This window comes from Cryptomeria japonica, chromosome 2 (genome assembly GCF_030272615.1).
Source record: "Cryptomeria japonica chromosome 2, Sugi_1.0, whole genome shotgun sequence".
Lineage (NCBI taxonomy): Eukaryota > Viridiplantae > Streptophyta > Pinopsida > Cupressales > Cupressaceae > Cryptomeria > Cryptomeria japonica.
Window position 1 is genome coordinate 101,563,366 of NC_081406.1, and position 14,479 is coordinate 101,577,844.

The window sequence follows — 14,479 nt, forward strand, 5'->3', positions numbered from 1 at the left end:
CCCTTGTTGAGATTATTCGATCTCGACCATCCATTGCCCTATTTTTCCTATAAATAGAGCTCTCATTCTCTCATTTGGATATAGAAATATTTCATGAATCTAACTTATAGTCATTTTACTAAGCATCTAGCCTCTCTTTGTTAAATCACATTAAGCATTTAGAAGCATTTTCAATATCATAGCATATCCATGTTAGACTAGTATATATTGTTAGGATAGGATTACTAATCTTTATCATAGCATCATATTCATACTAATTTAAATCATTCTAGTTTCAATATTATACATGTTGTAGGAATGCATTCATGCTTGTAATCAAACATCACTCATTCTTGGAGTTGTCATTCCTAAGTCACTTTGCTCAGTGATCTGAGAGCAAAGGCATTGACTTCAGGGATCCTGTGAGATAGAGAACAATGGGACACCTCTTGGGAAGTTGAGCTATTCAATATAGTTCCTATAACTTTCACCATACATACATACATACATACATACATACATACATATATATATATATATATATATATATATGTATGTATGTATATACGTATATATGTGTGTGTGTGTATATATATATATACATAGATATACATATATATACACACTCATACGTACGTATGTGTGTGTCTGTGTGTGTGTAAATCTAGTGCTATAGTTGATCCTTTCCTTTAAAAATTTGATGGACAACAATGACCTTATTATTTCCAAAGCTGACAAAGGCAATGCTATAGTCATCTTGAATAAACAAGATTACATTACCAAAATGCTTGACCTCCTCTCGAATGTTAGTAGTTACAAAATTATGCCCCACAACCCTTGTTCCAATATCATGAGGAAAGTCAAATCAGCCATCTCTTGATTCTCTTTTGATGAGGCCACCAAGAAACACCTTTTAACTTCTAAGGAGTTGACCCCTCACATTTATGTGGTTCCCAAAATCCACAAAGCTAACATTCCATTGAGACCCATTGTTGACACCATTGGGTCTCCAACTTACAAGCTAGCCTCCTTCCTCGCTAAATTAATTTCCCCTCTCATGGGAAAGTCAGATTCCTTCATCAAAGATTCCTACAATTTTGTCCAATTCATCAAGGGCTCTAAATTAGAGAGTCATGACAACTTGGTTATCTTTGATGTTGTTTCCCTCTTCACCAAAGTTCTCATTCCTGATTCTATCAAGATCTTCAAGCGGAAGGTTAGTGCTAAGATAGCTTCATTGGTGGAGTTATGCTTGAGATCCACTTTTTTCTCATTCCAAGGTGTCATCTATGAGCAGGTTTATGGTGTGGCTATGGGTTCCCCCCTATCCCCCGTCATAGCAAACTTGTATATGGAACAATTTGAGGAAATGGCCCTGCGCTCTTTCCCGCTCAAACCAAGTGGTGGAAGCGATACATGGATGACACCAATGTTTGTTGGCCTCATGGGCTTGGCAAGCTAGAAGAGTTTCATGCTCATCTCAACAATTTAGCCCCTTGCATCTCCTTTACCAAAGAGTTGGAATCGAACAACCATTTACCTTTCCTAGATGTTTTAATCCTTAAAAAACTTGATGGATCCTTCGGTCACAGTGTGTTTCACAAGGCCACCCACACTGGTCGTTACCTTCATTCCTCTTCTCACCACCATCCTAGGCAAAAAGTTTGCATCCTTAAAACCTTAGCCTTGAGAGCCCTTCAAATTTGTGATGGTGATAACTTAAACCAGGAGCTTTCCCATCTTCAGAAAGTCTTTAAGTGGAATGACTATACTGACAAGCGAATTTCTAAAGCCTTCCACCAAGCCAACTCTCTCCTCTATTCCATTTCCAGTCCTCGCTCTTCTCAACCTGCAGATCTCAAAAAAGGTCTTTGTTGTGCCTTTAAACCCTTGTCCACCTTAAATAATCACATCCCCCTCTTAAAGACTCTAGGGATGTCTTCTTAGAATCTAGAGTCTATAAGGTTGTTTTCTCCTATGGAACCCCCTAAATAGGTGAAACAAGGCGCTCCTTTAACACCAGAACCAAAGAACGTGGTGTTGACATCAAACATGAACGTATTCTTAAATTAGCTTTAGCAGAGCATTCCTCTTCCACGAAGCACCACATCTGTCTAGAAGATACTCAAATTGTGTTTAAGGAGGACAACTTCTTTAAAAGGAAACTCAAGAAGGCCATTGAAATCAATAATAACCCAACCAACCTCAATCATGATGAAGGTTGGAGCTTAAGCCTCTCTTGGCACCCATTATTATCTATCATTAAAAACTTTCATCATGCCCTGCCTTGACCTCTCTCTTCTTGGTCTCTTAGTCTTGGCCCCCAATTGGCCTCCCCCCACTCTTAGCAACCCCCTTTCAGGTTCTCGCATTCAGATGCCCCCCGCTAGTTCTTCCCCCCTCCCTCTTGTTGTGGTCACCTGATACCTTCCCTCCCCTCTCCTCTTTGCCACCTTTTGTCTTGGCCTTCTTGTTATTTTTTCTCTCTTTTTTTTTTTTTTGGGGGGGGGGGGGGGTCTTTTTATTTTTTTCTTTTGTATTTCACTTTTATCTCTCTTTTTCTTCGTGTTTTTTTCATTTTTAATTGGCCTCTATTTTGTTGGTGCTTATTTTGTTATTTGTGATGTCTCCCTCGTTTTATAATTACATTTATATTTTTCTTTCATTTTGATTTTCTAGCATCTTTTCTTTTAATTATTTTTCGAGATATGTTATTTTTTTGTCTCATATATATATATATATATATATATATATATATATATATATATATATATATATATATATATATATATATATATATATATATATATATATATATATATATATATTCATTATTTCTTGTCCTTGTTCTTCATTTATATTCATAATTATTTTTCTTTCTTATTAATTTTTAGTGCTTTTAGTTTGGTCTTTCTTTTCATGGTGGTTTTGTTATTATATTTATCTTATTTTTTGTTTTTCATACTTGGTGGGTTTTCTTATACTAAGTAGGGTATTATTTAGGTTTGTATTTTAATATTTGAGGGGTTCTATTTTTATTTTTTTGGTTATTTTATTGGCCTTTTGTTTCCCTTGGTCCTTGTGCACCCCTTCTTTTTATTGAAGCTTTGGTCTGCAACTATCTATCTTACAACTCCTTGAGCTCTCTTACATCCTGATGATGAATCACGGAGTGTGATTCAAAATGTTGATGGTTAAAAAAATTTACACAATCAAATCCAGAAATTGTATACATTTAAATCAACTATTTCAAAATGCATTGTCAATCAAAGTGTTATGTTACTAAGTTGTATCCACATTCCTAACATGCAAGTCAACATAACGAGCTTAGTAATGAGGCTAATTAAGATTCTTAAATAAGAATTTGAGTTGTTAATGCTACTATGTTTTGTGCTTTCAAGTTCTTAGATTTCTTATTTTTTATGAATAACATTCCACTAATTATAAATACAATATATATATTCAAAATAAAAGTGGGTGGATACAAGATCACATCCTAAGAGTTTAAGCATATTTTTTTTATTTTTGTTGCTTACAAAAATAACTATAATATAACTTGAAAGTAAATTACAAAAAAATGTAAACAATGCAAATAAAGATATGTTTTACTTTATTTTAAAAAAATTATTTTCCCTTACACAATAATTAGAACTAAAACCCAATTTTCCAACCTCTATATAAAATCACGTCAACCTACAATTTTGAATGATTACACAAACTATGTCAACCTACAACTCTGAATGATTACACAAACTAAACCAAACGTTACAATTGGTGAAGCTAAATTAGTTTTGATAATATTTACAATTGACTATATACTTCTTAATTCTCATGATATTTAATATTTATTTCATCCTCAATTTTTTATATATATTAAAACAAAGCAAAATACAATGAACCACTCAAGAAAAAAGCATGCCAAATTTAACATGCTAAAGTAATGCTATCATTACACCTTTCTTAGCTCATCTATGTCAAATAACAATAAGTGTGGTGTCAATATCATTGATCCATTCTCTAGCAGCTCGTGATTCAATTTAATATGTTTTTAAATGGGCTAAAATACAAACCCTAGATTTTGATTCTAATTAATATATGAAGGTGAATATATACAACCAACTATAACTTCAACAACTTTGTCCGGTTTATATCACATCCAATTAATAAATCTAAACAAGTTTTCTTCCACTCTAAGTTATCCCTCCAATAATAGTGTTATAATATGATTAAACTACTAAACTCTTTATCTCAACTACCCGTCGTAGCAAAATTGTCGCGTGCTAACGGGTCTATTTTATACCCACCATAGACCGTTTCTCTCTCCAACGTTCCATTTCTATGGAACTTCTTATTAAAAGCAACGTCTTAACGGTCAAATTTTCAGTTCCGTCCATGGGGCATGGAAACGGTCAGAACCAATATCCACCTATTGAAGAGACCTAATGGGCATTTGATAGAGAAGTGTTCAAACAAGATTTTAAAACAAACTTTAACCAAAAGAAGATGATTTTAAAACAAAATTAAAATCTTGTACCTAATGTTTGGAACTTTGGAATTCAATGTTAATTATTTAATTGATAGATTCTAGATTAGGAAAACATGAGCTCATTTTGAAGTTCGGTCTTTAACTGAAAAAATTGACCCATGAGTTAGTCACATTTTTTGGTAAAACATCAAAGAAAACACTCATTGTATATGTTTCTTTAATGAATGTGTATTTTGGATTTGCTTTGGTGTATTGTTTAAAGTTTTAGTTTTTTTTTTAAATATGAATGATGATGTTTAGAATGATTGAAGGAGATAGGATGATGAAATTAATGTAATTGAAAGTCTTTAAATATAAGGATATAGTAATAAAATGTGTAAATATATATTAAGTTGGGTCTTTATAAGGAAGGAATGGCAAGGATTGACCTAAATTTTAATTTTTAAGAGTCATTTTCACAATATGTAAGGGAAAAGAATGCATAGGAGTCTGTCTAAATTTGAATTTGAATATTAAATTTTTAGAGGTCATTGTAAGAGGGAATTACACTTATTAACCAATTTATGATGCATGTTATGACATTATATAAAATATTTTAAAATAGAGATATTGGAGCTCAATTAGAGTTCCCAAGTTGTTGAGTGGATTATGATGAGTTTATGGCGTGCAATAAAGCATCTTTAAATGGAGACAATGAAGCTCAAATAAAGTTACAAGTTTGTGAGTAGATTATTACGAGCTTATGATAGTTACAATAAACATGTTATTTTTAGCTTGTGAACTCATCATATAATTTAGATGTTGGATTTTTTTACTAGGGACTCATCTTGGGATTTGGATGCTAGATTTTGATAATGGGTTTGGGTGCCACATTTTGGACTATTTTAGCCCATGGTTTCATAATTATCATTTGATGGTTTAATGTATTTTTTCTTCTATTTATCAAGTGATTAAGATAGATTTTTCATAGTAAATTTTGAAGCTATCATTATGTTGTCACAATTCCTCCAAATCTCTTCTTGGTGATGCTCTTGTAAAGGCTTAGTCTCTACAATTGTATTATAACCATTGATTACTATATAACATAGTAAGTTTCTGTGGAGTGTGGATTTTTCTCCTGAAAGAGCTTTTCTCATGTAAATAACTATGTTACAATATATTACTTATATGTTTATTTCCTTGTAATTGTATGACTATTTTACTTTCCTCGTATACCTTCTCTTATATAGTATATTAATTGTATATTTAGCTCTATGCCCTTTCGTTTTAGTATTACAACTTAAATAACTATGTTACAATATATTACTTATATGTTTATTTCCTTGTAATTGTATGACTATTTTACTTTCCTCGTATACCTTCTCTTATATAGTATATTAATTGTATATTTAGCTCTATTCCCTTTCGTTTTAGTATTACAACTTAATCACCTTAAATCCTAGGTGTTAGGGATAAGGTTTTTAATCTAATTTTGGTTTGAGTTGAAGCTTGTACACATAACATCTTGTTACAAGAAAATAGTAAGCACATCAAGGATAGAGGAAATTGGTAGGCATGTCAAGGATAGAGATGGAAAGGTTCATTAACACTAACTTTGAGTTATGGATGTTTGAAATAAAAGGATGAGTTTGTAAAAAAATATACATGGATTGTTGTATCTAGCTCCAAACAAGCTAAAATATCACAAGCCAATGAGATCTATTAAACAAAAAGGAAAAGAGCCTCATTAGGCTTTACTTGGTAGATTTAATTTTGTTGAATGTACATGAAGAATTCACTTACAAGATCTTTGAAAGATGATAAACTTGCATATGCTAAGCTAAATCCCTAGTTAACATTTTCTTTGAAGAAATTTATATATACCTGGAGAGTAGATTGTGGTGATTATATGGTTGAGCATTTAAACACATTAAATATGGTCATAATGTGGTTGTATTTTGTTGGAGTGAAGATTAAGGATAATAATTGTATGGTAGTTTTATCTTCTTTTTCAAACTTATGGGATCACTTGGTGATAGGAATTGGGAGCACTACTTCTAGGATTTAGATGGATCGGGTATTGATTGTTTTACTCTCATGGATATTATAGTGAAAATAATAGGAATCTAATGGATATTATAATGAAAATAATAGGGAGATTGAAGAAAGATAAGAAGAAAGAAAATCCTAGATCCAAATCTCTTGGGAGATCTAAATCTCTTAAAAAATTCAAGGGTTACGTGTTAAAACTATGGCAAGCTTTGGTGATTCAAAAGAGATTAAAAGGTGAGGAAAGAGAAGAAAAATAAAGAGGATGGCGAAGATGTCTTTGTTACAATCTTGGTGTTGACCATGGAGCTTCCTTCCATATGACCTCCCATCATAGGTGATTTTTAAAGTATGAATAATATAATGGAGGGGAAGTGAATCTTGGTCATGGGTCTCATCTAAATATTATTTCTTGCAATAGAATCTTGATCTAATTCTTTGATGGATGAGTAAGGTGAATCAATAATATTTTGCATATCTTAGGTTTGGCGCACAACTTGTTATCAATTGGACAATTTAATGATATAGGTGTGTAGGGTGTTTTTTTCTAGTGGATGGTGTAAGATGGTGTTGTTAAGAATGTTCATGTGGTCACTCTATTTCAATTGGGTGCATATATTATTGTGTAATAGTTCTTATGTGCCTATAGTGAAGAGATTTGTAAAATATATGTGTTTACTATTAAAAATAAAAACAAAAAGGAGTGTTGTATCTACTTTGAATGGCCATAATTTCTAGGTATTTAAGTGATCTCTTTCTTCGAAGAGTAATATACTTGCAAAAAAAAACAATTTTATGGCACTATCAAATGGATGAGAAAGGTTTGCAAACCTTGAAAAATAAAAACTGTTGTAAGGGGTTGAATGATTGTACACTTGAATCTAATTTATGTGAATATTATATAAATAATAATAATAATAATAATTGCTTTCAATTTTATACCAATTCTTGTAGATCTTTTGAGATGGACTTGATTCATTTCAACATAGTCAATTAAAAAAAATTAATGATTTTTTGGAAAATCAAATTGTTCAAAATATTAGGTTTTGAGGCTACTAACAATAGTGAGTTTTTCTTTTTGTATTAATATAAAAAATAATAGTGAATTTTTCGTTATAAAATTTGATAGGTTTTGTGAGTATAAAGTTGAGGATATATGACAACTCCCCATACCCCTTGATGAAATGGAGTCATCTAAAGAATGAATAGGACATTGGTGAAGAGGACTAGAAGTGTTGCTCAGTGAAAACCTGGAGTAGAAGCTTTGGACAAAAGCAATTGAACATATAGACTAATACTTAATAAATCTAGGTCTCTTGCACTGACTATTGATGGAAAGACCCTTACAAAGACACAAATGAGCCAAAAAACCCTTATCAAGGAGCTATCAAAATTATTTATGAAAGTCAAAGTGTCATACAATAGAAAAGAACTTAACCTTCCATGTGAGAATGAAGCATATAGATGTCTAGAGTCATTTTTTTCATGACATAATAGATAATGGAAGGATGATGCTAGAGAAATTTGATACTTTGTAAAATGTTGCAAATGCATTGCACAAACCAATCAACACTGGTGGTGCAATAGATCTATGGGCCTCTTAGCCCTCCTATTGGTATGTGTTTCTCTTGCACAATATTCAACAAGTGGTAGAAACTAACAAATGTATCCCAACCTTATGTCTTAATGTTAAAAACACAAAAATACAAACTTTGAGCTATAGAGGTCAATTTTGACCTTGAAAATATGAAAACAAATCTTAGTCAAAAGAAGCTAGCTACAATGACATGAAGTTCTCTAAGACCTTCAATTAAAAAAGGAGGTCCAATTGACTTTGTAGCTAAAACATATGGCATCTAAAAGTTAGGCCCTCTACATTAGAAATGTAAGAGTGTATTATGCATAAGAGTGTTGTATGAGAGTTACATTTAATGACCAACTTATGATGATGTTATGACAAATTACAAAGCACCTTTGGATAGGAAAAATGTAGTGAAAATGGAGAACCCAAGTTGGCAAGTGGTTTATGACAAGCTTATTATAGGCATAAAGAATATATTATTTAGGCATAAAGAATATATTATTGTTAGTCTCTGATCTCATCTTGGGACTAACCAATAGATTTGGACTACATAATTATGCCACATTTTGGATGGTTTGGCATGTGGTTTCCTAATAATCATTTGATGGTTTCATGTATTGCTTTTATTTATTGGGTGTTTGAAGTTAAGGTTTCATGGTGAGTTTTATAGGTATATGCTACTAAAATTGAGTCAAATCTCTTGTTAGTTATATTCTTGTAAAGGCTTAGATTCTACAAGTGTATTATAACTATCATTTATTGAATGATATCTTGTTTTTCTTTTAAGTGTGGAGTTTTTCTCTCAGTAATTTTCTCCAAGTAAATTATTATGTCATAGCATTACAAATTTTGTGTTTATTTCTTGTAACTGTATGGATCAATTTAACGTTTTCACATACCAAACCTCATAGATAATCTAGAAAGCATATTATATCTTTGTTTTAACTTGTGCACATTGTCTATTTTAATGGATAAAGTCCAATTAATGATTAAGCATAGAGGGGACGACACCTATTGTATGGTTCAAGGGACAACCTTAAAGAGTGTTAAGAGTAACAAGCCCTAAAGTGAGAAAAAATAATATAAGCAAGGGATCCCACATGAAATTGTCAAACCTTCTAATGGTTACCTCAAACTTAGGAGATTAAAGTAGCTAACTTAAACCACATCTAGAAACTTCATGCTACAAATATTTAGTATGGATCTTTTATTGACAAATACTTATTTAACTCTAGCATCGTTATACCTAACCATAGTATATAATTACTTATATTTGTTAATCACATCTGGAGGTGTAAAGAATATTTGTGTCCTATCTTGAAGTACTGACACCAAAAATTGAGCTACTTTGTTAAGGGTAACATTGAACAAAGTAATTATGTACCAGGATGTCCCTTGAGATATTCTTATGCTTTTTTCAAGAACATAGAAGACCCAAATGGATATTGTGGTATGATAATGTTAGATTAATTGTGTATGTTGTATCCCTTACATGCTTAAGATTGAATGACTAGATGGTATGATGATGACATGAAAAGTGGAAAAAAATTAAGGTTCTTATGAAATGTAAAGCATGAAGAGGTGTAATTCATATGAAACGAAGAAAGAGAATCATAAATTTCAACCATGTCAATAGAGGTTTTGTCATCATATGGTGTATCCTTAAAGGCGAGATAAGGTTCATCTACATCATGTGTATCATATTCAATAGGTGTATGATGAATGTATATATCATTATTATTAGAAGAAATATAATCGTCATGAGGTTCATCACTAGGTTAGTCATCAAGCCAATTCCAAATCAATAAGCACATCATTAGGTAGGACAAGGGCACCTTGGTGACACATATATCTACATCACTAGTTTCCTTAAGAAAAGATGAATCAAGAAGGGCACATGGAGGATAACTCAAAAAATGTAATTAAAAAACTTTATTGCCTTCTAGGTACAAGATTATATGGTTCAAGATCTCTAGTTAAGTATTTATAAGGTAGCTAATCACTTTTGTAAGTAAAAAACATGTATCTTCATAAAGTGTAGTGACACAATAAGTGAATTTGGTAAGTTAGGATAGAATATCCATGGTGAGAAATTTAAATGGTAAACAATAATAAATATCAAATAAAAAAATGAGAGGTGTATCAGATTTAAAAACAAGTATAAAATATAAACCCTAAGACCAAAGAAAGGGATGGGTAACATTGTTGAAATCACAAAGCTCAATAAGAAAAGGGGAGACTATATCTAGAAATAAAGTGTGAAATAAAAAAAATATAGATTTGAAAAACCTAAGAAGAAAACTAGATCATGTAAGTTCAAATAAATCCAAAATATAAGTTAAGTAATCAATTTTTTACCACTCATACAAAATTAATTGATTGAATTAATTGTCAAAGCATTTCCTTAAAATAAACACAAACTTAAATAAAAATAATATGAACATTCATATCTTATCATTACCCATATTATGAAAGGTCGATAAAATGAAAAGTAAGTGAGGAAAAGTCCTTGAATTTATAATTTTAGCATATACAAGGAAAAAGTACCTCCACTTCCTTAAAGTGGGTTTAGTTAAAAACATTCAATCTTCAAAATTTATAATATCGCTTTTAACAACCATGATCTGAACTGGCGAAAAAAAGCTTATGATGAAAACAAAGTGGTGGACCCGAATCAATTCTATAATCACACTAATTTGACCGAATAAAGATCATCTTTATATACCTTCGGAATTACGTTAGATGATGTACAAATGATGTAGGCGTTAAGTTAATAATTTTATTACCAGGTGCAGCTAAGATTGGAGGTGGCTTCATCGTAGAGCAAATAAAGAGTTCCCACTAACCTCAAATAAATATCATATAGGAACCAACGTTTAACTGTAGAACGGTACGGATTATGACCGTTGCGTGCCAGCATAGCAAAACAAATTAAAAGACGGAAAACGGAGTTTTAACTTTATAGAGACAAGGGGAATGAATTCGGAACTATACAGCGAAGCAAATGAATAACAATATGCGACATAATTTTTCCTGTTTTATTTAACATGAGCTGGCATGACAGCTGTTCAAGACTGGTCTGGAGTTGGAAGCACAAAAGGACAAACGTCAATTCGTTAAACAATTTTTGCCCTACTCAAATACGGCGGAGATAAATACACATGAAATATGTAAAGCCAACAAAAAAATACCTCACAAGTTCCTCCTGGCTAACGGAAAGTTTTGAAGAGTAGGAAAAGAATATGCATGTGCTTATAAAATGGGCTTCGAATAATTTGTCTCCTCTTTAAAAAAATAGTAAGCAAGGAAAAAAAAAATATTAACCACGGTTCATCATCATCTAAATGGGCCTGGTAAAGCCGCCTCCAAAGCGAGGAAGCCAGCCTGGCCTAGGCAATCAACAAATAATAATCTTTTATTAATCAATCTTTACATGTAAAAACACTAAAGACAGAAAATGGCAAACGAACACCGCCAAATTTATCAGGGCCCTGATAATATGCACGAATGGACTAATTTCCGGCCGACGGAAACGTCGCTAAAAATGGGAAAAAATAGTATTGGAAAAGCTTACCCCGCCGTGTATCGTGCTTTTCATGTAGAGTTCGGAAAAGCCGTTAAAAGCAGATTATCTTGGGGAGCTCCCTACCGCCGAGATGACGCCACGTAGAGATCGTACGGTGCCCAAAGGGAATCCAACGGACAAGGATCCTTGGCATCGATGCGCAGCCACGGTTTTCCTTTACCGCTCCAGTGAAGCAAACTCACGGGCCCCGGATGCAAATTCCGGCAGCTGCCGTTGACGTTATCTCCTCCGAGGCCGTGCTGATTCCACCGGTGGTCGACCGGTTCCACATTTCCGGCGAAAACCAGCAAAAAAGGCGGCAGAGATCCGAGCTCGTAAATCCTCTTTTCCTTCTGAACTTCCATCCAGTGTTCGATCTTTTTAGTGAAATTGTTGAGCCGCCATTTCATCAGATCTATGACCATAACACCGGTGTTGAAATAGCAGGGATTTCTGCCCTGGAAGCTTTTGGAAAGCTGCTCGTCCGACCAGAATGTTGCTTTGGAGAAATACTTTGTGAAATTTGCGTGGCAATACTCTGGGGCGCCCACGGTTCGAATCTCGCCGAGGCTGATGTTCCATAGCTTTGATACATCATCCACAACCACCAGATCGGAGTCCAGATAAATGACTCTTCTCACACAGGGCTCCAGCATGTTGGCCAGATAATTGCGCGCATAATTTAGCGGCTGTTCCAGCGCTTGCCTTACTGAGCTCGAGATCAAGCCTTTTACCAGATCTGCATTGAAGTAGTAAAACTTAAATTTCAGATAAGGAAATGTAGTCCTTACTAGGGTTTGAAGTTCCAGCTCCATTTCCGTCACCAGAAAATGGAAGAAAATGTTGTCCGGACAGGACGCGTGCTGAAGAACAGACAGAACTGCAGCCATCGAGCCTCGCAAGTACTCTGCATCTAGCGTAATGGCTATGTGCACATAAGCTGGATCGCAGGCTTTTTTCTCTCTGGTTCTATTTATTCGGCCGCATTCTTTCCCGTTCCGAAATGCCGGAGCTTCCTTAAACGAAAATGTCAGAGGCGATGACTTACCCGGCTGAAAATCCTCCTGCCGAAAATCGAAGTGGGAAGATCGAATCGCCTCTGCCGGTGACCACGACTGCTGCGAAGGAAAAACAATCACAACTGAAAGAATAACGAAAACAAAGCCCCACATTCTGACAAACCACGCCATTGCCTCTCGCTTGTCCCTGCGCTTTAATGACTGGTGCTCCTGGCACAAGTATTTTGAGCTGAGCAGAGACGCCAGAAGCAGAAGCTCCCTCAACTCAGCCAGGGTGAAAACCTTTATTTCCTCCGCCTTTACAAAGTCCTCCAATAATTTAGCCAGCATTCACCAGCAGAACAAATCTTCAAATAAATGCAACAAATTCTCAGACCTTTGAACATCAAGTCTCTAAAAGGACGAAATCTAAACAAAAACACATCAATTTCGAGAGCTTCAAATGTGCACCCGTTGAAATCACAAAATCTTCTCAAAATGCACCAATCTTCAAACTTGCAGCCGCGGAAATCACAAAAAATCACCAAATTCCCCGACCTTTGATCATCAAGCCTCTGAAATGACAAAAAGTCATCAAATTCTCAGATTAAATCTTCTAGAACCAATTTTCTGACTTTTCACCCAAATACAGCTTCACTACCGAAAACACATCCACAGCTCACAATGCAGCTCTGTTTTCGCTCCGATAACCCTGGCTTTGATGCCAGAAACCTGAAAAATGCCAAATGCGGCTAGAAATCTTCAACAATTACAAATAATTTTCTGGATCCCTCCCCTCTCCTCCTCTCCGTCAACAAACCACGATCTGCTTAAAAAACCTATCTTGCCTCAAATACAAATCACTCTAAAATTCCTCAAAAGAATTTCAACCACTGCTGCACAAGCCTTAGAGGCGCTGAAAATTTCCAGACACATCATAACAAAAGCTTCGATCTCCCAAAGAGACGAGCAGAGCAGGCGGACCGTGTGCACGGGTGTGCACTACAGTCCTCTGCTTTCCTCTTCCAGCCGAATCTCTTCTCAGCCATACAATGTCCAAAAATTATATCAATTCAATAAAAATTCATTTTTTTTTCAAATCCAGAATACCAAAAGCCTGTGGTGTGGCGACGATCGATTAAAGCTATGGTAACAGCAACTCGTTTAACAATTAAGATAAACAGTGCCAGAATTCCTCGGCGACATAAAAGAATAGGGTTAAATCTCCAGTTAGCCCCGAAAAAATAGTAAAAGTAATCTGCCAGCTGTCTCCCGTGCACTCAAAACCAGAGAGCTTAAACCCTCCTGAGAAGCCGACATTTCCGGCGGCCGTCAAACCACTCGGAGAATCAACACGTTGGACAGAATATCTCATATACGATACACATACGAATACACATATTCGTATGGTATGAATCCACCAGCCTGGCGTCAACTATCTTTAATGCCAAAATTTAGTTTTCCCGGTAATTTGGGCGGTTACAACTTAGAGGAGTCACGGGTTAACAGCCGGTGGAAAGCAGTTAAGTCGACGGGTTCCTCGAGGCGAATACTTCCTCGTGCCGGTCGTCGCCATTTCAATACTCTGTCTGTTTCGTCAGCACAATCAGAGATGAACAACAAAAAGAGAATGTGTAATTAACAACAGTTTCTTACTATACTTTTCTCTAGTCTGTTGGGAGAAGCCCGATCTACATGCAATGCAGTGAAAACCCTAAACTTGTGCACTATAAAACGGTGGAGGACCTAGATTCAATGCCTTAATAACTCTTGTATGATTTCTATAATTATGTCTACTATTTTTTAAGGATCTATAACCTAAAGTTTCTTGGAAATATTGT

At 34.4% G+C, this 14,479-nt stretch overlaps 1 protein-coding gene across 1 annotated transcript; it reads right to left on the reverse strand.

Moving 5' to 3' along the window:
* Positions 1-11,340: 11,340 nt before the first annotated feature.
* Positions 11,341-13,857, reverse strand: LOC131054258 (probable galacturonosyltransferase-like 7). Its single transcript, XM_057988733.2, has one exon. The coding sequence runs from the start codon at positions 12,987-12,989 to the stop codon at positions 11,721-11,723; it is 1,269 nt and encodes a 422-aa protein (XP_057844716.1). The 5' UTR covers positions 12,990-13,857; the 3' UTR covers positions 11,341-11,720.
* Between the last annotated feature and the right edge of the window lie 622 nt (positions 13,858-14,479).

Coding starts and splice junctions, on each gene's coding strand:
- LOC131054258 (XM_057988733.2), bottom strand. CDS start 12,989: ATGCTGGCTAAATTATTGGAGGACTTTGTAAAGGCGGAGGAAATAAAG.